This window comes from Phoca vitulina, unplaced genomic scaffold, assembly GCF_004348235.1.
Source record: "Phoca vitulina isolate PV1807 unplaced genomic scaffold, GSC_HSeal_1.0 scaffold28, whole genome shotgun sequence".
NCBI classification, from domain to species: domain Eukaryota; kingdom Metazoa; phylum Chordata; class Mammalia; order Carnivora; family Phocidae; genus Phoca; species Phoca vitulina.
Window position 1 is genome coordinate 10,991,362 of NW_022589731.1, and position 24,028 is coordinate 11,015,389.

The window sequence follows — 24,028 nt, forward strand, 5'->3', positions numbered from 1 at the left end:
GAAGCAGGCTTCCCGCGGAGCAGGGAGCCCGACGTGGGGCTCGATCCCAGGACCCCGGGATCATGACCTGAGCCAAAGGCAGATGCTTAACGACTGAGCCACCCAGGCGCCCTGACACTCTTTAAAGAAAAAAAAAAAAAAAAAAAAAGATTTATTTATTTATTTTAGAGAAAGAGACCATGAGTGGGGGGAGAGGCAGAGGGAGAGGAAGAAAGAATCTGGAGCAGAACCTGCACTGAGCGTAGGGCCTGACACAGGGCTCAGTCGCACGACCCCAAGATCACAACCTGAGCCGAAACCAAGAGTCGGACGGTTAACCTACTCTGTCACCCAGGCGCCCTGACACTTTTTTTTTTTATTGATTCATCTGTTTCACCTATCAGCTTGCAGTGTGATATAGTCAGTCATTCAATAAATATATTTTCTTCACAGTGCCAGGCACCGTTCCAGGCAATGAGCAACGCAAACAAGATCGTTGCATTCATGAAACTTATATTCTAGGAGAAAGGCAATTACAAAGCAAATAACTAAATAAAACAATTTAGTATACTGTTATGTGTTATAAAGAAAATAAAACATGGTAATGGAGATTAAAAAGACTGACTTCAGTTAGGGTGGTCAAGAAACCTTCCTCTGAGACGGCATCTGAGTTGAGTTGCATTGTGAAGATCTACAGCAAGAGCTGTATTAATTAGGATATGGGTTGGGTCCATGTCACAGACCCTGTAACAATGATTTAAATGAGTGAAATCTGTTTTTTTGCCTTAAATAACAGCCTGAGGGTAGGCCTTCCAGGGGTCCAGGCTCCTTCTAGTTTCTTGCTATACATCTATATGGTCCAAGATGGCTGCACCACATTTATGCTCCAAATAGTAAGATGGGGGAAGGAGAAGGGCACATACCCTCTCTACAAGGGCACAATTCAGCAATTTCCCACCCCTTCTGCCTATATACTTTTGGCTAGAATGTAGTCACATAGACATACCTAGCTGCGAGAGAAACTTGAAATGTGGTTTCTATTCTGGGCAGCCGTGAGCTGAGCCAAAGTTCTGTTACTATGGAAGAAGAGGAGAATGGGTATCAGGGACTGACTTATTCTCTGCCAAAAGAACACTTCACACAGAGAAAAGATCAAGGACAAAGGCCTTGAGGAGAAAAAGACCCTGACTTGTTTAAAGAAGAGAAAGAAGCCAGTGCCACGCCTTGGTGGTTGCAAAAGGGAGAGTTGGAGGCTATGAGATCAGGGAGGCAGGCAGGGGCCGGATGATGTGGGGATTGCAAAACCACAGCAAGGAATTTCACTTTTATTCTACCGGAAGCAATGGGAGAGTTTTCAGCAGGGAACTGAGGTAGACATTCTCTCTCACACCTTCCCCTTTCCCCATTCCTTAATAGCATCCTAACATTGATTTTGATTGAATCACTCATCACTATTTACATCATCATGAGTATGTAAATATTGTTCATTGCAGAACCACGCAGTATACTAAGGTTCCATTTCCTTTCTTGTACAGCTTTTAGTTTTCCTCAAGTTAACAACATCATTGGTTTTTCACTTATATCATTATACATACACAATGCACACAAATACACAGCTTCAATTCATTCCAGATCCTCTATCAGACTATCTATCGTCTATTCGGTCCAGTTTACTTTTTTCTGTCTTCCGGACATTTCTTGTTGGAATCTCTCATCCACCCAGGAGATTATTCTTGTGAATCGGTTCCTTTTTAATATCTTCACTACCCTGTGAAGGAATCTTGGGATAGAGAGAGAAAAAAAAAATAAGCATGATCTAGCCACCAATTTAATTGAAATTCCATTAACATTTTAGCTTAAGAGCTCTCTCCTTTGCAATAACTTTTAACTTGGTAAAATACATTGAAACTGAGACTCCTCTTCTGACATTTTTGTGACACCGCAGGAAAGATTCAAAAGGCTTCCGATTTGTCTTTGTCAAGTTGTTCCTTTGAATGTGACTGAATGCCAGAAGGGGACGATGAGCTGGCTTGGCTTTCATCGGCTACACTCCTTTGTCCTTTGACCCCCAGCTTGGACACTGCCTCTGTCCACACCATCCCATTTCCACTATAATGTATTATAATTTATCGTTTGCTCTGTGTATTTCTCTAACCCTGGAAAGGCAGGCATCTCTGTCTTGTTGTTTTTGAACTGCTCGGCTTATTGCCTGAACGACTTTGGTGGACACTTACCTATTTCTTGGATGTGTGGATGCTCTCCACCTCTTACTCGAGAGGAAGGATCATAACTATGTTTGATTTTTTTTTTTTGAGATGTAAATGCTGCTCTTAGCTTTATCTTCCCTCTGAGAATCCCAATTTTACTCATGTTTAAAAGCCCACTTTGAGGGACGCCTGGGTGGCTCAGTCGGTTAAGCGGCTGCCTTCGGCCCGGGTCATGATCCCAGGGTCCTGGGATCGAGTCCCATATCGGGCTCCTTGCTCAGCAGGGAGCCTGCTTCTCCCTGTCTCCCTCTGCTTGTGTTCTCTCTGTCAAATAAATAAAATCTTTAAAAAAAAAATAAATAAAAAAATAAAAGCCCACTTTGAAAAGCTACCTGGCCCCTGAGGACTTCCCTAAGGAATCCAAACCCCTTCCTCTACTCAGTGTGGTCAGCGTCTCACCCTTAATTAGCATCCATTTTATGATGACTTCATAAATAAATGAAGTCATCCAATGAGGATTCAAATACACTTTTTAATATTGTGTATTTTTAAAATTTCCAGCTTCTATCGTTAAATATTTAGCAGCTGACAAGCTAGCATGGTTAACATCAAGCACCATTCCTAGCCTAGATGCAGACATGCAAACAAAAGGATAGTTAACGTTTTCGTAGACTGTTTACTTGGCCCTGCAAAGCTAATGTAACCAAACCCATCTGTTTCCTCTTGTCCGGGGATTTTGAATGGTGACAAAAAGAACTTTATGCTGAACTTCTAATGACTCCCAAATTATGTCACCTGTTCTTTGTCAGAAACTTGTTAAAAATTTTAATACAGATGAATAAATTTCTAGAGCACAACCTGGAAGAAGTATAGAGTTCTTACATAAAAGTCAACAGCTTTGAAACAAAAAAGATAAGTTTCTTGGCTGACTATTCTCATGACATATGAATAGCTGAGTTGTTTAAAACAGTATGCTTTTATTATGTACTTAAAGGAAAACTTGATGTTAGCCAGGAATTATGTAATTATGGGATTTGGGGCTAAACGGGACCCAGATAAGTTATTTATTTCATTATCTAGCTTTCAGAGAAGATCTTAAATAGCATGCTGTAATTTTAAAATTTAAAATCTGGGTAAAGATGTACGGTTATATATCACATGAACATTGTGGGCCATTTTTATAAATGGCTTTGCTTATTCAAGGTCAGCTGGTGTTATCCATCCTGATATTTAAAACCCTCCTATCTTAAATCCTCCTTTCTAACTTATAATTATGATCGTTTTTGCTTCCTTTCTGTAAGCTGAGGCAGTAAGTCTGTCTTACCTGCACTGCATATAACCACTTCATGATTCCTGGAATGCTGCTACACATTTTAAATTTGTCCTTAAAATTCTCATTGAACCAAAATCATAGGCATGTAATTTTTAAACACCATCATTTTCTAGCAAATCAAAGCCAAAGTCTATAAAACTGATTATTTTGCTTAGGCTTAATAATACATTTTTGAAAAAAAAAATAATACATTTTAGAACTTTCATTGAACTGAGCTTTCCGTATCGTGTCTTCTTTCAAAATAGTGAAAAGATGCTCAATATAAGTCGTCAGTAGGGAAATGCAAATAAAAACCACAATGAGATACCACGTCGCACTCACCAAAATGGCCGTAATAAAAAAGACAGACAATAACACTTGTTGGAGAGGATGTGGAGAGGCTCGAAGCCTCCTGCATTGCTAATGGGAATGTAAAGTGATGCAGCACTCTGGAAAACAATTTGGCAGTTCCTCAAAAAGTTTAAACACAGTGACCGTATGACTGACCCAGCAATTCCATCTCTAGGTATATACCCAAGAGAAGTGGAAGTATATGTCCACACACGAACCTGTACAAAATGTTAATAGCAGCATAATTCATAATAGCCGAAAAGTGGAAATAACCCACGTGATGTCCACCAACAGATGAATGGATGAACACAATGTGGTATTTTCTAACAATGGACTATTTTGGCCATAAAAAGGAATAAAGTATTGATACATGCTACAACATGGATGAAACTTGAAAACATTATGTTAAGTCAAAACAGCTAATCACAAAAGAATACATATCCTATTCCTTTTATGTGAAATGTCCAGAATAGGTAAATCTATAGAGCCGAAAATATTAGTTGCTGCCTAGGATGGAGGAGGGGGGGTGGAGTGATGGGCAGGGAGGGGAGGACTGGGGAGTGACTGCTAACAGATATGGGGTTTCTTTTTTGGGTGATAAAAATAATCTAAAATTGGTTGTGGTGATGGTTGCACAACTCTGTAAATACACTAAAAACCACTAAATTGCACACTTTAAATGAGTGGATTATTTGGTATGTGACTATCTCTCAATAAACCTATTAAAAAACCCCAAAACATAACAGAGTTGAGCACTCTTTCCATGGATAAAAGACCCTCATAAAAAGAAATGGGCTGATTTAGCAAAACCAGAGTATTTGGCTTTTATTCTCCTTTCAGGTACTGTTGCTTTTAGTTCATTTACAATTTTATCTACTTATCCCATGTGATATGTAATCAGAGCTCAGAGCCTCGACAGGAAGTCCCTAACCGTTCTTTCAAACAAACTTAAAAAACAAACAAAAAAACACACACCAAAAAAACCCACTTAAAGAAAAAGTTTAATAACATCTGATAGTGTACTAAAGCAAAGCTTTGATGCCATTTTATGATCTGAAGCTCTTGCTTTCCATTTTGAAATAACAGAGGCGCTTATACGGATAATGTAATTTGACTTTACGAAACTCTTTCTCGTTGAAGAAAACGTCTCTCATACTTAGGACGAACCAAACAGTGTTCCTGGGTGTTTTTAAATCCGTGTGTAATCTACAATAGCTCTCTAGGGAGTTAAGCCATAGAATGCAGTCCCAAACATAAGAGCAGCACTCATATAATCAAGTTTCATTTAAATTAAATGAGCTTTTTAAAGAGCAGTTCAATTGATCACTCATGAATTATTTACATACTGTGTTTTGTGTTGCTAAATTAGTTTCTCGTGTATCCTCTTTCACCAAGTAGCTCATACAACTCCAACCGACCCCAATCTCTCCTTTCTCAAAATACAAAACTGCACAAATCTCTCTCTTAAGTATTTTACAGATATTAGTTTTACTCAGTCCCCTAAGGAAATTCTAAGCTTCTCCAAGGCAAGGACCTTGTCTTAAACACCAACACCTTACAGAGACCCCATAATTACAATGTGTTTGTCAAGGTTCAAGGCTTGGCCTAGTTCTCCTGTTAAGCTCTAATTCATATACTTACATACTATTCGATACATGGTGTATCGATATTTAACTCACTTTTTCATTTCCAACACATAAATTTGTGTTGACTGCCCCCGAATCTTCATGAACTCTTGATTTTCTTCAGAATAACTTCCAAACAACTTAGTATGGCTCTCAAAGCTCTTTGCCATCTTCCCTCACCTACCTTTCCAGCCTGAGCTTCACACACCACCACCAACACACCAATGCTCGAAGTCCTCCCCCCGACACACGCTCTACTTTTCACCCCTCCAGGACTTCGTGGTCTCTTGGACGGCTCTCCGGTCTACGAGAAGTCTGTCAATCTTTTAAGGACCATGTAAAAAGTCATCTTCTCTATGGTCTCTTCCTTATGAGAATTTATTTTTCCTTTTTAAGTGCTCCCATGCACGTTGGTGTTACACCACTTTTCACAGCTTGCCTTTTACAGTGCTTAGGGGCATGTCTTTCTTCCTAATGTTCTTTGATGTTTGAGACTATTTTATTCATGCATTAAGTCCCCTAGCGGAGCAGGTTTATAACCCCGTCACCCTACACAGAATAATCACTCAATATATGCTTGCTAGGTTGAATTGTTTTTTTTTTAAGATTTTATTTATTTATTTGAGAGAGAGTGAGAGAGAGCATGAGTGGGGGGAGGGGCCAGGGGAGAGGGAGAAGCAGAGTCCCTGCCGAGGGAGCACAACTCGGGGCTCAATCCCAGGACCCCAGGATCATGACGTGAGCTGAAGGCAGACGCTTAACGTACTGAGCCACCGGGGTGCCCCTAGATTAAATAGTTCTTATCTTAATTTCCATACAACACCAAAAATAGTGTGGAGCACATAACAGTTAATCAACAAATAATATTGATTGATAAAAGTTCTTGGAAGGAGGATTTAAATGCTCAGTGACTGATTTTAGTGACAAACTCAAGTGATACATCTTGACAAAGAAAAGTTTATTCTCTAAATTGTTCCTGCACTGAATTGGACCTAAGTAACAGATAAGTTTTAATGTACCAAAAACAATCAAATGAGTAGTTTCAATATTTTTATTTTCAGTGGTTCTTCTGGAGTGAAACTATTTTTACCTGAGGAAAACACGTGAAAGAATTTTGGAAGTCAAATTCTTAGAATGTGGATGGATTTTTCACTGTGTATTCAAGATTCATTTAAGCACTTACCGTTTATTAGAAATGTCTCTGGACCCAACACTGAAAAAGGTACTAGGTCATAAAATGAATATGATAAGCCCTGCCCTGAAGCTGTTTACATATCCTGGAGAACAAGTTTCAGAGAAATCTGGGTTTTGGTGCCCTAGAAAAACGAGGACTAATTAGCTCTATGCTGATTAATCTGGAAGTTCTTTAAAATGGACACTGTTCAATTTAGATTATAATATTTATGTTTCAATGTATATTAAAAACAAAGCTATAACAGTATTTTATTTAGAAACCCACTTCGGATTCATCAAAACAGCAAAACACATAATGAGATGCTATGAAGCAGGGCTTGGGAATAGGGTAAGGCAAGAGAGTTTCCTAGTGTAAAATGTAGGGAGGCTCTCCCTCTCCAGGTCATGCAAGTGCTGGGTCAGCCCTGAGAACCAGTGCCCCCTTTAAATCACACACCCTAACCTCTCCTGCCTCACCCTAGTTCTGGCCCGGCTACGAATATTTAAGAAAATAATCATTTTGTGTTATACTCAGTTTTGTAGACTTGGTACACTCTATAACAAATGTTTTACAAATTATTTCTGGCTTACCAAAAATGGAACTGTGAAATCATGGGGGGAATGAGACCTATGCAAAGAGTAGGTCTACTTTTTGGAGGAAGGGGTAGATACTAAGGCAAAGAGGCAATATAATTAGCATAGTAAAATGCCTGCCAAGTTAAAAGTTTCCAACTATTCAGATTAGAAGTAATTCTTATACCTAAACTGTTCTGTTATCTATAACCATTAACTTATGGTTTTGCTGGCTTCAAATAACTTTTTTTTTTTTTAAAGATTTACCCATTTGAGAGAATGGGAGCGCAGGGCCGGTGGTGGGGGGGAGATGGAGGGGGAGAGGGAGAGGGAGAAAGAATCTCAAGCAGACTACCCACCAAGTGTGCAGCTTGATCTTAGGACCCTGAGATCATGACCTGAGCCGAAACCAAGAGCCGGACGTTCAACCAACTGCGCCACCCAGGTGTCCCTCAAATAACTTCTTTATTGGAATTTTTCTAAGATCAGTATCAAGTGAACTGAATGAACGGTAATAAAACCACCAGGAAGGTTACAAGCCAATATTAATATTCTTTCAAGAGAGATTATTTCGAGGATTACTACTTGAAGATGATTCCCTTCTTAGTTCCTTAGTCTAGTTATTGATGGTTATTTAGGACCAAATAAGGAAATTCTGAATTCATTTGGTTTCTAGGACTATAACTCAGTAACTGAACACACTGTGAACTTAAATTTGTTGTTCTGAAAACCCGTTTCATATTTAGGTACATTAATTAATACAGAATCAGGGATAAGTGGTTTAGAATTAAAAGGGCATTGACATCAAGTAGAAAAGATTTTCCCGTGACATTGAAGTCATGACAACTTGGAATCAGCCCGTCAAGTGTCACTGCTTCTGGAAATTCAATGTACAGTGTCAGGTAAGGTTGGGAAGCAGCTTTCTGAAAAGTCCCAAATACAGATAGAGTAAAACATTTTCCTCTGGGCTGGCTTAATTCTATTTCTTCCCTATACATGTTTAAGATGTTCAAGAGCTGTCATCCATTTATTTTGGGTTGATGGTAGATTTCTTCTTCTTTCATTTCACTTTAAAATTGAAATTTTTTATCTACCGATGCGTGAGGTGTTGGAACTAAGAATTTCATATATAGTTCTTGCCTGAGCCTCGGAAAGTTTGGCTGTGATTGTGATTTATATTTAAAACTCCTTGGGGTCGTCCCTAAATGAGGTTCTGCGTATTCTGCGGCAATGGCAGCAAACGACACCATTCCGAGCTGCTGTAAATAGTGCTGTTTGTGTACAAAGAGGTTTTCTGCATTGGATAATACAAAGGCTAAGGCTGCCCTTAAATAACATGCTTGGATTTTCAAAGTCAAACCTCCAAAATCATGAAAAATCTTTTTACCAATGAAAAAGGATAACTCGGGCACCTGGGTGGCTCAGTCGTTAAGCGTCTGCCTTCGGCTCAGGTCACGATCCCAGGGTCCTGGGATCGAGTCCCACATTGGGCTCCCTGCTCAGCGGGGAGCCTGCTTCTCCCTTTAAAAAAAAAAAAAAAAAAAGAGAAAGAAAAGAAAAAGGATAACTCTAAGAAAAGACCATTACTCAAATAATAAACTAAAATGACCATAAATGACTTGACCATCTCCCCAAAATGCCTGTTTTTGTGGACTACACAAACTTTTTCTAATTGTAACTTGTAACAACTTACAAGTTATGAAAAGTTCAAAACATCAAAAGCCCAAACAAGCTAAAAAATTTTAAATGTGTAATTGAAGTCAACTGAGAGTACAGTTAAACTGGATTTATTACCACTGTGCCCCTAAAAGCTCTTCCTCCCTTAAATGTGATCCCTATAACTCCTACCTCCACAGCAATGTAAAATTCAAGCTTGTGAAAATAAAGTTCATGGAGAATACTATCCTTACTAAAATCATTCCTGGAAATAATTTTCCATGAAAACATTTATTAAGAAATTCCCCACATAATTTCTTTGCTAGAGGTAATGCAAGAATATACATATACACACATGCATACGTGCATTATACTTGTTTTCTTATTTAAATCCCATAAAAACATTTTAATATGCATTGGCCTCCCCAAATTTTCATTTTGGATCAGTTACTTTGTGTTGGAGACATCAAGATTCATAAATAAATTATATAATCTCACTTAAAAAAAAAACAGTGTTGCAATCTGAATTTCCACTTATCTGATGTCTTGAGTAAACAGTTCAGATAAACATCTATTCATGCAAACTTTTCGCCATCCTTTATTGGGTGATTACCTAGGCTCTTTGAATCCTCTTCCTTAGTGTCAAGTGTTGAATTATTTTAATTGAAATTTTTTAAAACTGCATGAACATCACAGTTATAAATCCTAAAAACCAAAAGACACTATGGCAAATTTAAGATTAATTTTTTATTTAAGTATCATATAAAAGTTATTTCATAAAAATATGCTCCATATTAAATAATTTTAAAGATACATAATTACTTATATATAATGCTTTCAATGTCATTTATCTATCATCATGAATCCTTTGGTCCCTAAGGCTGCCTTTTCTGCCTCTCCTGTGGCCAGATGCAGAGTATACCTGCTCCCGAGGGAGGAGCAAGAATCAAGGGCGCTTGGGGGACCAGTCTCCATCATTACTGATGATGCCGAGAGATGCCTGGCACCACGAACATGCTATTCAAACATAAATGAGAAAACAAGCTATCCGAGCAGCCTTCACGAGGTTTTCCCCATACAGCATATTTCATATCACTAAAGATTTAACTAGTAATGAGCTATACCTAAGTTACTTAACTAGTTCTGAGTCCTTTCAGGTAACATCAATATCCAGCTTCCAATTTCCACTCTTTAAAATATTTCTCCATTGTCCTCTTAGATTTCAAGGCACCAACATTCACGGTAGGTATGATTTTCTGGGGCTTCAGCCACTGAACAAACCGTTTCATTTCTAGGTAGCTGCTGTGTTCACTATAAGGGATTCCTGCAACACAAAAGAAATTGCAGACAAAAAAAATCAAATCATTTTTAAAAAATGCACAAGCCCAAAATAAAATAAAAAAGGAAAGCAATCCAGAGTACTGCTATCAAAAACTCCTCGGTACTTTATTTCTGATAAAAAAAAATTTGTTAATAACTTTTATGGAGAATAAAGATTAAAACATTAAAACCATACCGAAACTTTGAACATTAAATAATTCTACTGCTTTTCTATGTAGACACTTCATATGTATTTCTATAGATTCTTATTTTTAATTAGGCTTTCTTTTTAAAATAGGTTTTTCTCTTCAGGCACTTCACTCAGCTATGGATTTCAGGAATATCCTGGAAAAAATATGAGTAAAATGTGAAGTGTGACAAGCAAGACTCTTGGTTTCCAGAGCAAGTAAGCAGATTCCAGTCCCTGAGCTTTGCACACATAAAAAAATAAGCATAAAAATAATAAAAATAAAATCTTAAAAATCCCTTTATCTTTCCTAAAGATCAAGTGCCACAGAGAAAGGGAGAAGGGGTCCTGTTTTAACGGGGATCTTTAGGGGCTGAAATTAAGTCACTAGTCTAGGGACATATAAAAAACGTTTCCATCAGCCACGATGACAGTAAGCAATTTCTGAGGACAAAGGTAAACCTCCTCCGAGAAATGAGAGAAAGGAGTCAAGTCTGTACCTCTCGCTGTCAGGGCATCTAATCCGGTCTCCCTTCCCACTGGCAGTCTGACCATGGCACTTGAGCTTCCAGACCCAAGTGCACTGCCCGCCCCTCCTCTATGGGTTCCTTCACACAGCACCGAGCACGCAAACGAAACCATCTGTACTAGCCAATGTCTTTTTCCTCCTGTCACGCTCCTTTCTATCAGTTTATGATGTACTAAAGATACAGCTTTAGAGTATGTAGAGCAATTAGAAACTCGATCTTTAAAGATTCTTTGGTGCCTGTTTTTCTTGGATCTTATTTTTACAAAAGCTCTTTCTAAAAAATGTCATAACAAACATTAAAAGTGAAAAAATTTCATAATTATACCATATATTGAAATGTTTCCTTTGGTCTGGGGAATAATGTCTGCTATAGTCGTCAACTTGTTAGAATGCGTCCATCCTGTAGGTCGAAAAGCCAAAATCTGATCATATCTTCCACCACACTTCTTCAAATGACTCTGTAAAGCCTGTTCAGTAAAAATAGGATATTTATTTAACAGTCAGTGAAGGTGGGTTATGTGGAATAAAACAGAATGATCACATTGATATAGTGTCAGGGAATATGCAGTTGGTAAACATTAAGCTGCAATAACCTAGAGTCGTACTTCCAGAAAAAATAAAATCACGGAAAAAAACAATTTTTCCTCTTATCTAAAGTTAAACGAGCTTAAGTCCAGTCTGAAAAAAAGTAAGGTGAGGCAACTTTAAACATAAAAATTATGAACTGAAAGATTACAATTCAGATAGCTATCAGAAAAGGAAAAGGAAATAAAGAAGGGAGGGAGGGAGGGAGGGAGGGAGGGAGGGAGGGAGGGAGGGAGGAAGGAAGGAAGGAAGGAAGGAAGGAAGGACGGACGGACGAACTCTCCAAATCCTACTACTATTAGGATATTGAATATACTGTTAGGATGTTAGAGATACCAATATTAACACTGGTAAACAGCAGCCCAAACATATCCACATGCATACATACAACAGAGGACTGACAGGTGGATAGAAAGATGTGAATAATTCTATGAACGGTATTATACTCAACATGCACGTACATTTCAAAGATGCACACTAGCACTCTTCTCAGGGTCTTACTCCTTTTCACTCTTTAAACATGAACTAGAATACCGGCAAAATTTTTCATGCTGCTACAATTGGGAGTACTATGCTTCCCTAATAAATCTTGAGTAGAACTTTCCAAACTAAAGTCATCAAAAGTAATGACATTTGATAAATCTGAAAATCAACGACCAAAGTTCAATCTTTGAAGATAAGAAAAGTCCAAATAAAGACAGTAATGGCACAAGAGATACCAAAAGTCTAATACTTTTTTTGGTCTTCAGGCAAAACCCACAGTGTCAAGGGCTCAGTGTAAATTTATAATAAAGTTCTAGTTTTATTTAAAATAATAAAAAAAAATCTAAACTGCACATGGTATCATCTTAGATTTCCAAAGGTCTCTTTTTCTTCCTTCATCATCCATACCCTGAACTATTAAAGTGTTGTAGAAGATGCTGGTAGAAAGTTCTCAAGAAACCAAAGACAAATCCATGCATCCGCCTACTCAGTCCTCATCTAATACATATCTGTTCCAGGATTAGGCCATGTCGGTGGAGTCAGAGTAGTGGATATGAGACACAGCCCTTCAACCTTCTGGAAGCTTAGAGCCTAGCAGGGAGATGGTCAATAAAACCCACTTTCTAGTTCTTTTCTTTTTTTTTTTTTTTATGGAAACCATATGCCCTTTCTTAACTTTTTCTAATTCTCATCTATTATACCATTAGCAACTAGAAGCCTTGCAGATTGACCTTTTCACAAAGGACTCATTTTCAGCAGAAATTTCTAGAAATGGGATTGAGTTAAAGGATTTACCCCTAACTTCTACTTCTATCCAAGTGGATGAGAGAGCTAATTTCTCTAAATCATAGCATAGAAATATTACCTTTTAAAAAAGTATGCCAATTTGGTAGGAGACAAACATATCCTTGTTAGTTTTATGTTTGATTACCAGTTAGAGGCTAAACATTTGATTGTGTTTATCAGATATTTATATTTCACTGGTGAATTAATAACAATCTTCTGATTTCTCCTTTGTGTCAATGATCTCTTATTAATTTAAATACCTGCCATTTATTTATTTTTAAAGATTTTATTTATTTATTTGACACAAAGAGAGAGCACAAGCAGGGGGAGTGGCAGGGAGAGGGAGAAGCAGGCTCCCCGCTGAGCAGGGAGACCGATGTGGGGCTCGATCCCAGGACCCTGAGATCAAGACCTGAGCTGAAGGCAGACGCTTAACCGACTGAGCCACCCAGGCGTCCCTCTTTCTATTTTTTTTTTTTTTTTAAGATTTTATTTGTTTATTTGAGAAAGTGCACAAAAGGGGAGGAAGGGCAGAGGGAGAGGGAGAAGCAGACTCCCTGCTGAGCAGGGAGCCCGATGCAGGCAGGACTCGATCCCAGAACCCTGGGATCATGACCTGAGCCGAAGGCAGATGCTTAACCGACTAAGCCACCCAGGTGCTCCAACAATGCTGATTCTCTTTTTTCATGTTTTTAGGCCATTTAGACCTTCTCATTCACTCCTTAGCCTTCTGCCATCTGGCTCCTTCCGATATCACTTCACTGAAACATTTCTTGCGCAGGTCACCAAAGATATTCTAATTGCCAAATTGCCATTCTTTCCTTATATGACCTCTCTGCAGCATTGGGCACCTTTAAAAACTCTTTCATGAAAAGTTCTAGTCCTTCATTTCTATAAAACTCTGACTCTTCCATCCCCATTATCCTCCTAAATACATCATTTGTTCAAATGGAACAAACTAAGTTAGTAGGAAATAAAACTGTAAGATAAAAACCATTAAAAATATGCTATACCCTCAAGATATCAATGTTCATTTTATAATTAACACCTCATTAGCCTCCACACAAATTAGATACCTCCCAAATTTAAAATATGTTTCCAAAGGTGGGTTTAAAAGGACAAAATTCTGCCTTGATTATCCCTGAAATTTTTATGAACTGCATACTCAGGAAACTAGGCCATAAAAACTTCACCTTAATCTCATGAAGAAAGGAGTTCTACCAGTTACAATTTCCTTACAACTCCAGGGATAGAGCTAAAATACTCATTTTATTAATACAGATTAAGTATTATTATTTATAAGACACATACAGTAATCGACATCCTATGCTATTTCAAAAAGTTCCATAAAAGTTAGTTCATGAAATTATAGCAAAAGTGAAAATACATTCTTTGGTGTGCATTATGTTCTGATTTGTTTTTAATACACAGGTCTGATGTATTCCATTGCTAGGTATCCAAATTTAGTAAATGGAATGAAACTTAGTTAGTATACGAATAAATCTGACAGAGAAGTCCCCCAAATCACAGTGAGGTCCTAACATATATCTTTTTCTTGTTTATTTGTTTTTAAGTAGGCTCCATGCCCAACGTGGGGCTTGAACTCACAACCCTGAGATCAAGAGTCTCATGCTCTACCGACTGAGCCAGCCAAGTGCCCCAACCTCTCTGTATCTTAATCTATACCTCAGAACTGATACGAGAACTTGCTCTTAGGATACACTTCCACTATTTCACTTAATCCTCACAACAAGTAAATTTCCAACATACATCAATGTTATTGGGGATTAATATTAATACAGAAAAGAGCTGAAGAAAAGTAAGAACTCCTTGAGTTCTCTGCTCATTTCCCCACTCAATGGAAAGAAATGGAAGACAATCTTAAATACAGAAGATTTGAATGACCAGATAGTTGCACACTTTTCTATTTTTGTTTCTTTTAGGACAATTCTCTAGCTCTGATGGGCCTATGAATTCCTCTATACAGATGCACACACACAACAAATAAAAACATTTTAAATTCCACTTAAAAGATCTTCTAGGGCAAGGTTTACTATGACCCCACTATGACTGAATTCCTCCGTGTTAAATGCAGGGAAGATAGGATTCCAGTTTATAATCGTTGTATTACCTTTTCTAGTCCATCCTAAAAATACGTATCTCACGAATGCTTACCTTAAAGTTAATTTGCATCATTGGGAGAAGGTGAACCAGTGAACTGCACATGTCCGTGGTGATGAAGGAATTAAGTTCTGGTATGTTGAGGCACTGTAAGGTTTTATATTTTTCTTGGGACATGCCCACTTTTGAACCTAAAACATCAGCAATGGCTACAGGCAAAGGAGAAGGTTAAAAATAGTAAAACTGCAGCTTATGAAAAAAATAAGAAAGTTACAACTCAATCAAAACTTAAAATAAGAATGTACCAACAAAAACAAAAAAAGAAATTCAAAACATTCACACTTTTGCTATATTTCAAAAAGGCTAAATACTTTTGTTGGTTAACTGTATGAAGTAAATTATGAGAAATTCAAAGAATTTCTTTTTAAAGACCTAGTGTTTAAAAACTGCAAAAGATATATAGAAAGGGGTAGAGGAAAAGCAGCAACCAAATTCGAAGGAGTTAAAACCCTGGCTTTATCACTTCATATCTTCATGGTTGACATGATGTGACCGCAATTAGGAAGAAATGGAAAGTATTTTGTGAAAGAGTATAATGCCATCTAGACAAACTACAATTACATATCCAAAATCATTTATGTACAAAAACCAAAACTGTTCTCTAAAATAATTAATTGATGGTTATCCTCAAAGAAGGCAGCAATACGACTGTGCATTCGTCATTTTTCAAAGTTCACTGAAATACTAGCGTAGCGCAGACGTGCTCTGTAAACATTCTGCAGGTGTAAAGGCTACCATAAACGCACTTACCAAGTGTTTCCATTAAGTTAAGCCTTTCCAAGTTTAAATGAATCCAACTCTATCAAATTTTTCTTCAAAGGTAATACTGCACCATTTCAGGAAATAAGTATCAAGTGCAAGCATGCAGACTGAAAGTGCTTTATGCAAAAGAGAATCTGATCTTTATAATATATTAATGTAAATTAGATACAGCTACCACCCACCTAGGAAGACTTTCTCTTTTCCAATAGAATAAGTGCCACAGACAACAAGAACACGTGGGTTTAGAGTTACTGCCTCAAAGGCAGTGTTGATGGCAAACTGGATAACCTCTTGCTGAGACGGAAAGGAGTATTCTGGGCTGCAGTATCTGTAATACGGAAATATGGTACTTATTAAATGAGCAACAAGAAAGCCATAGCATTAAGGTAGATGCTATTTTAGAAGCCAAGCTTTAGCAAACTTACAGACAGTGGTAGTGTAATATATTAACCCCACTGGGGTTATTCCACTGCTATGGTTAAAATATTTGTTACAAGCTATGGATAATTTATGATGGAATTCTATGTTTCCAATATGTCTTGTACAGTGTATTTCCTTTATTGCCCTCATATAAAGAAATTGCCTCTTTTTCTTTTTTTTTTTAAGATTTTATTTATTTATTTGAGGGAGAGAATGAGATAGAGCATGAGAAGAGGAGGGTCAGAGGGAGAAGCAGACTCCCTGCTGAGCAGGGAGCCTGATGCAGACTTGATCCCAGGACTCCAGGATCATGACCTGAGCTGAAGGCAGTCGCTTAACCAACTGAGCCACCCAGGTGCCGGAAATTGCCTCTTTTTCTTCAAGAACAGTTCTAGCTAGCTATTTTAGCTGTGAATTGTAGACCTCGGCATCTTTTCGTTTTAACTCTAACACCATCAAAGAAAATACTAGTGACAGGGATGATCTTTGAACTAAAGAATTCTGATTTAGTTTAAAAAATTCTTAAAATAATGAAACCAAACATGAATTTAATGAAGCAGTTTTAAATCAAACCGTTAATAGTCACATGGTTATCTGCTCTTCTGAGGAGATACAGAAATATATATAGTATCACAACAATACAACAGATCCCCAGTTGGGTCTATCTCAATACAATAACACCCAATGAAAAATTAACCCTAAGACTACTAGCTACCTAGCTCTATTTGGGATGAAAATTAAGCATTTTTTCACTAAAAAAGAAGTCATAAAGTACAAACATCAAAGAAACATATTTTTCCACATTTTCAAGATTGTTTTTGCTGGTCAGCCATAAGAATAGAGAAAACACTTGTCTTTTCTCTGATGAAAAACCCACAAAGAAATTCAGAATTCTATGTAGAGAAAACTAGGCAAAAAAAGGGGGGGGGGCTTACTTGTTATTTTCTTAATTTATTTAGTATTTAAAGTACATATAAAAGAATGGAAAAAGTAGCTATAGTGTTGCAAAACAATGTGGAAAGCCCATCTTTTACTAAAATATGCCATCCAAATTCACTTCTTAAAACAGGTTGAAATAGTTGACATAATTCATTTCTAACAAATTGATGAGGTATTTTAATATATAATAAAAAATGGCTGGTACCATTATGTTTATAACATTTAGAAATTCAAAGCTGTCACTTATAAATTACCTTTTGAAGAAAGGAACAAAGTAATTTTAAATATTTAGAAACAGAATCACATTTTGGCCTCTGTTTCTTCTTCACAATTATACTTAAGAGTTACAAAGGTACTTAGAAAAGATAACCTAAAAGGGTGTTTTCCTAAAGTTTGCCCCCCAATTTTTCTTCCTTGTTTCAGGAACAGGATTCTCACATAAACCAAAGGAAATCACAGAAAAGAAAAAATTGAGTTGTAGTTAAGACATGTCATCCCAAATTTGTTCTTAAGCAAGTATGCGTTTTTCCAAACAGCAGTTCTCTGATGAATGATCTTAAAATGGTAATTGACAATAAGCCATCATTTTGATTTACCTAAGCAACTGTGCAAACTGTTCATAATAAGCAGGGCAAATACTGTCAGTGGGAAAAGGAAGCATACAAACAAAGCCTCTCTTACGTTGTATCTAAGTAAAGCGTGTGGACTTTCTGGCCTGCAAGACGAGAACGTTCCATGGTGGGATCTGCTCGGAAGTCGCCGGTGTGTAATAGGACGTTACCGTTAGGAAGATAAAACAGGATCATGACAGCACCTGGACAGCTGAACACAAACATTTCTAAGGAACAGTCTTAACACATGGGAGGCAGCTGAAGGAAGAGGACTTCTTCACTGTCAGCAAGGTAATACACTCTGGTAGTGACCACATGACACAGCACTGCACTACAGAGGAAATGTAGCATTGTAGGAAGTTTACATCGTAATAAAAAAAAAAAAAGTGGTGTGCAGGAAAGGATTAATTCAGCAGGCCAGGTTTGTTCGAACTCCATACTTCCCCACCTAAGGCCTGTCTTTAGGACTAGTCTTTGGCTGGTCCTCGAGAGAGGAGTTGAACTCTTGGAATATTCTGCCCAATAAGAGCGCTTTGTATGCCTGACGTGTGGGTCTGTGTGTTACTAGGTTGACCAGATAGTCACCATAGATAACATCGTTAGCATAAACTATCTGTTTTGCTCTAGGGGACTGGAGTCTGAGGAGCTGAGGCAAGTCACATGGGTGTTGCATGTGTGCATGCCTGACCCTCAATAAAAGCCCGGCTGGACTCAAGGCTCCGATGCACTTCCCTGCCTGGCCATTCTTGGCATGTGTGGTGAACACCACTGCTGGGAGAACCAGTGCTTCTGTGCTATTCAGGAGAAGAGCATCCCTGGGAATTTGTGCCTGCTTTCTTCTGCACTGTGCCCCCATTTGCCTTTTCCTTTTGCTGATTTTAATCTGTATCTTGTCACTGTAACCATGAGTACAATAGCCCTTCTGAGCCCCATGGGTCCTTCAAGTGAACCACTGAGCCTCAGGGTGGTCTTGGGGATGCCTGACACACTGGAGCTTGGAAATTACTGCCAAAACACATGGAGCTTTCATTTTGAATTCTGGGAAAACACTGGAAATAATTACTTTTTAATTAAAAACTTACCCTTACCGCCCCACCCCAAAACTTCAGACTGCAATGACTTTACTGGGGAATTCTATCAAACACCTAGGGAAGAAACAGTCCCAATACTATAGAACATCCTTCAGAATGGAGTAGGAGGGAATAGTTCGTGAGGCCAGTATTACCCTAATATCGAAACCAGACAAAAGCATTATATAAAAAAAAAAAAACTACAGACCAATATCCCTTATGAAAACAGACAAAGAAGTCCTTAGCAAAATATTTAGCATATCAAATCCAGCTATATATATATATATATTTTTTTTTTTTTTTTAAAGGATAATCCACGAAGGCTAAGTGGAGTTTATCCCAGCAAAGCAAGGTTGGTTTAACATTTGAAACGTCCATCATTATTATTTACCCTGTTAACATTATAGAGGAGAAAAATCATATGATCACCTCAGTAGATGTTGAAGAAGCATTTGACAAAAGTCAACACCCATTCATGATTACAAACTCTCAGTAGACTAGGAATGGAGGGGATTTTCCTCAACCTGATAAAAGGCATCTATGAAAAACCTACTGCTAACATCAAGCTAAAGGGAGCAAGACTGAAAGCGTTCCTCTTAGGGTCAGGAACAAGGCAGTATCTGCTCTCACCACTCCCATTCAACACTGTACTGGAGGTCTGAGCGAGGACCATGAACAAGAGGGGAAAAAAGCACTCTGAATGGAAAGTAAGAAGTAAAACAAAATTGTCTATATTTGCAGATGACATGAAAGTACATGTGGAAAATTTTCAGAAATCTATAAAAAACCTACTACAACTAATGTGCAAGTTTAGCAAGGTCTCAGGATACAAGGTCAATAAACAAAAATCAGTTGTCCATCAAGAGGTGAATAGATGAAGACATCGTAGTGTGCCCATACACTAGATACTACTCAGCAATAAAAAGACACGAACTATTGATATATACATCAGCATGGATGAATCTCAAAAACACGATGAGTGACAGAAGCTGGACACAAAAGAGTAGATACTATGGGATTTCATTTCACTGAATCCCTAGGAAAGACAAATCTAATACATGGTGATAGGATACAGATCAATGGTCCCCCGGACTAGAATCGGGCTTGGGGACTGACTGGGAAGGAGCCCAAGGAAACCTTTTGGGGTGGGGAAAATTTCCTGTATTTTTCTGTAGTGGGTATTACATGAGTGTGTATTTTTGTCAAAATTCAGCAAACACTTAAAATGGTCTATTTTATTTATGTAAACTGTACCTAATAAAGTTGACTAAAAAAATCAGAACTTGAGCTGTTGTAAGCATTGACTAAAAAAGGAAGCAGCAGCAGGGGTGCCTGGGCGGCTCACTCGGTTGAGTATCTGACTCTTGGTTTAGGCTCAGGTCATGATCTCCAGGTGGTGAGATCGAGCCCCGAGTCAAGCCTACATCAGGCTCTGCGCTCAATGGGGAGTCTGCTTGGGATTCTCTCTCTCCCCCTCTCCTGCTGCCCCCAACTCCCTCTTAGAAAAAAAAGGAAAAAAGAAAAAAAAATCAGCAGCAAAGTTAGCAGACAAAAAGTTAAAAGCAACCTGAAGACAGAGCACGGGTCTGGATTTTCGGAGACCTAGTCTGAATTTTAATTCTCGAAGCATCCATGATGGCTAAAATCCTACGAAAAGTAGGAAGAAGTGTAGTTGACAGTTGCATTTTGGTAACAGGATACTGACAGTGCTTTACATTACAGAGAAAAAATGAGGGAAAAAGGGAAGCCACTTCGAAGAAAAAAAAAATCTTCCAAGTTTTTAGTATCAAAAGCCTGAAGGATTTCTTAAAAGGGGGGAAAAATCCTCTGCTATCTGAATGGAGTGCAAGCTGTTAACTTACATAAGCGATATTAAAGAAAATGGCAAAAAAAAAACAAAAAAAAGAAAATGGCAAAAGGTTAGCTCTTCTAAAAAGCAGCAACATGTTAAAGTATTTTTTTAAAAAATAAGATGGAGTCTCATATGTCAAGGATGGTAATTTAAACTGCATTAAAAATGAATTAGATAATATTTAAAGGATCTCTCAGTACATTTAATCTCTGATTCTGTAATTGGGTACATTATTTTTTTCAAAAGGAGAAACATGTCTTACTCAAAGTTTTAAAAATATCAACCATATTAGTTCCAACACAAGAAAGTTCTTAAATAGACATACTAATATGTTTTTATTTTAAATAGTTTTTAAAACGAGGCTAGTCTGAAGGTAACTTTAATACTTACTGATTGGCATCAAGCAAAATAACTTTTACACCATTTACTATACATTCTGTGTCCATTGGCAATGGATGGATGTATTGTTTTTGTACGTGAAGTTTGCTCTTCAACAAATTGCCAGTTATCTGCAAAACAGAATGTGCTTATTGCTGATACAGTAAAATACTAAATAAATCTTTTACTTCTAGTTTAGAACCAAGTATCTTAGTCTCTCCGTTCTCCCACTTACTTACATTCATGGAAACCCTCCAGAATGCCAGGAAGAACTTCCTAGCATGACTATGTCACAACTCTGCTTAAACATGGTTCACTGGATCTCCCTCACCTGTGAAAAGTCCCTCGTCCCCAGATGACCTACAAAACCCTTCATGATGGGGCCCCTGCTCATTTCTGCGGGTTTATCTTCTGTTATTCCCTATCTCATGGTTAGCCGTTCGGAATTATCTGAAGAGCCTGCAATGGGTAGATTTCTCTGTTGTCTATGCCTGCATGCAAACTCTGCTCTCTCCCTGGGTGCCCTCTCCTCCTTCCTCCGCCTGGTTCTGGAATCGGACAGACCTGTGTTCCGATTCTGACTCTGGCATTACTGGCTCCATGACTTAGGGCACTTCACCTAATCTCTCCCAGCCTCGGCTGCTTCATTAATAAAAAGAGATTCACTTTATTTCAATAAAAATAATTCAAGAATGCTTGAGGATTAAACTGAATTCTAGCGGAAGCCCTTGGTAGTAGGCATTAGAAGAGTCACGGTTTAATAATTAATTCAAGGTATCTCTTGCACCATGAAACTTTCTCTAACCTTGGCCTGGGCCAGAATAAAGCACTTTCTTTTCCTACTTGCTGGTGTTCCGTTCAGTTTTCGGTCACAATACCAATTCCATCGCAGTGTATTTGTGAATGTGTCCCCTGAAGGCTGGGAGCTCCTTGAAGCTAGGTATTTCACCTTGAATGTCTTTTTGGGCATCCATAAGTGTTTACTGAATGGAACTTAGGTGTTTCAGTTACGCTGTGAAGTAGTTTACTGTTTCCATATACTAAAGCATTAAAAAAAAATGTTTTGTAACTATTGACAATAATTCATTTAATTTTAGACTCTTAATGTGGAATCTGTTTTCTCACATCTTTTCTAGTAGAATGATAGATCTTACAACGTTATTCTTTTTTAACCAAATTGCTTAGAAATTCACTGCATGCCACACATTTAGAATTTAGAAGGCTAAAACTTACCTCACTACAATAAATTGGAAATGTGAAGTTTTTAGACAATCCGGCATAGTGATCAGAATGAAAATGTGTGAGAAAATAGGCTGTGCACCCTTCAACCAGTCCGTACTGGAAAGCGTCAACTGTAAAGCCGGTCCCTGCAACAAGAAGAGCACACGGCTGCTTGAGCAAGAGCCAAGAGAGTGAGGGCGCCTGGGTGGCTCAGTTGGTTAAGCGACTGCCTTCGGCTCAGGTCATGATCCTGGAGTCCCGGGATCGAGTCCTGCATCGGGCTCCCTGCTCAGCAGGGAGTCTGCTTCTCCCTCTGACCCTCCCCCCTCTCATGCTCTCTCTCTCTCATTCTCTCTCTCAAATAAATAAATAAAACCTTTAAAAAAAAAAAAAAAAGAGCCAAGAGAGTGAAAGAGTGAAAGATGTCCGATTTGAATGTAAATAGGAAACCCCCTATTCATGTCTTTACGTCTCAATTCCAACTGAGCTTCATAATTTAAAAACTTATGCCACATAAATTCAGCAAAAGGGCATACTAGAGATGAAAATTAGTCTCTTAAGTTTCTACTAAACGTCCCAGTATTGGCTTTAAAAAAACTTTTTTTTAATGTTTTGTTTGTTTGTTTTGTTAAGTAGGCTCCATGGCCAGCGGGGAGCCCAACTCAGGGCTTGAACTCATGACCCTGAGATTAAGACCTGAGCTGAGACCAAGAGTCCAAAGCTCAACCAACTGAGGCACCCAGGCGCCCATGGCTTTTTTTTTTTTTTAATGAATAACTGTACCAAAAAAATTAAAATACTAAGCTACAAACCAATTATTTCTTTGTTTTACTGACCTAAAATCCTGTACTTCTGCAAAACAGCAAAAGGAAAATGCTAACTTTCTTATTTTATTCTATTGTGGCAATTGATAGTGGGGACACAAATGATTGAAGGCCCAAATAACCATACATATTACAGTGGTTGTGGCCCTCCACCAGGTGACAGTACAATAACAGAGGACAGCATATCTGTAGTATTTGAATTTCATTGTGGGGGATGGGAGGTGGGGGAGGAAGAAGGGAAACAAGAAAATAAATGCCCAAAAAAGGCTACCTAGAGGAGCAATAAAGAAAAAAAAATGGCTGAGCTGTTCTGAAAAGTGTTCATGAAAGAAATAACCAAGTGTGTGAATTGTGATGTGCAAGTCAATAAGCACACCTTCACAATCTCACTGAGGCTTATCCCCACATATGGCATACTGGTCTCAGGCTCACTTAAAAAACAGAAAATTCATCACCATAAGTATTAAAAAATATAACTGATGCTATGATGTACACAAATGATAATCCCTACATAAACATTTTGAGCAAATTACGGATTGCGACTATCAAAGCACTTTAAACAATCTTTCTGAAACCAGGTATATTTTGGCAGATTTTATACTCTTTTCAGAAGAAGAATTATTGGTTTCTTTAATAATAAAATTCATTTTACGACACATTTTTCTAACTCATCTATGAAGGCATGTGAAATTACAAAATACAAAAAAGGCTGAGAAACTAAGTTATGATGGGGTTAAAAATGTTTGGCATTTATTATGACCTATACAATCTGTTAATTTTCCTTCTTTAAAGCTATTTAGCACTTTGTATTTCTCTTAAAGGCTTAGAGACTCTTATTTTAATTAAATTTTATAATTTGTATATAAGTTTTTATTATAATTACTTACAGAGAGCCTCTCCTCCTTCCCTATTAAGCTGACCTTTACTCATCTGGGTCAAATCTGTAAAATCTACCTACTAGTATAGTATCTTGTACACAAAATATATTTAATAAAAGTTTGCTG

The 24,028-nt window shown here is 37.8% G+C and overlaps 1 protein-coding gene across 5 annotated transcripts in view; it reads right to left on the reverse strand.

Moving 5' to 3' along the window:
* Positions 1-420: 420 nt before the first annotated feature.
* DCLRE1A (DNA cross-link repair 1A) overlaps positions 421-24,028 on the reverse strand; it is a 29,187-nt gene continuing 5,579 nt past the window's right edge. For 3 of the 5 annotated variants that reach the window (XM_032423313.1, XM_032423314.1, XM_032423315.1), the window contains 7 exons: positions 22,213-22,346; positions 20,992-21,110; positions 17,750-17,890; positions 15,892-16,037; positions 14,942-15,096; positions 11,238-11,379; positions 8,854-10,200 (listed from right to left, as the gene is read on the reverse strand). In XM_032423313.1, coding sequence (XP_032279204.1) covers positions 10,040-10,200; positions 11,238-11,379; positions 14,942-15,096; positions 15,892-16,037; positions 17,750-17,890; positions 20,992-21,110; positions 22,213-22,346 — 998 coding nt within the window. In that variant the 3' untranslated portion in view covers positions 8,854-10,039. Of the gene's footprint in view, positions 1,760-8,853; positions 10,201-11,237; positions 11,380-14,941; positions 15,097-15,891; positions 16,038-17,749; positions 17,891-20,991; positions 21,111-22,212; positions 22,347-24,028 lie in introns of those variants that run through there. The other 2 variants (XM_032423317.1, XM_032423316.1) reach the window with 2 other exon arrangements.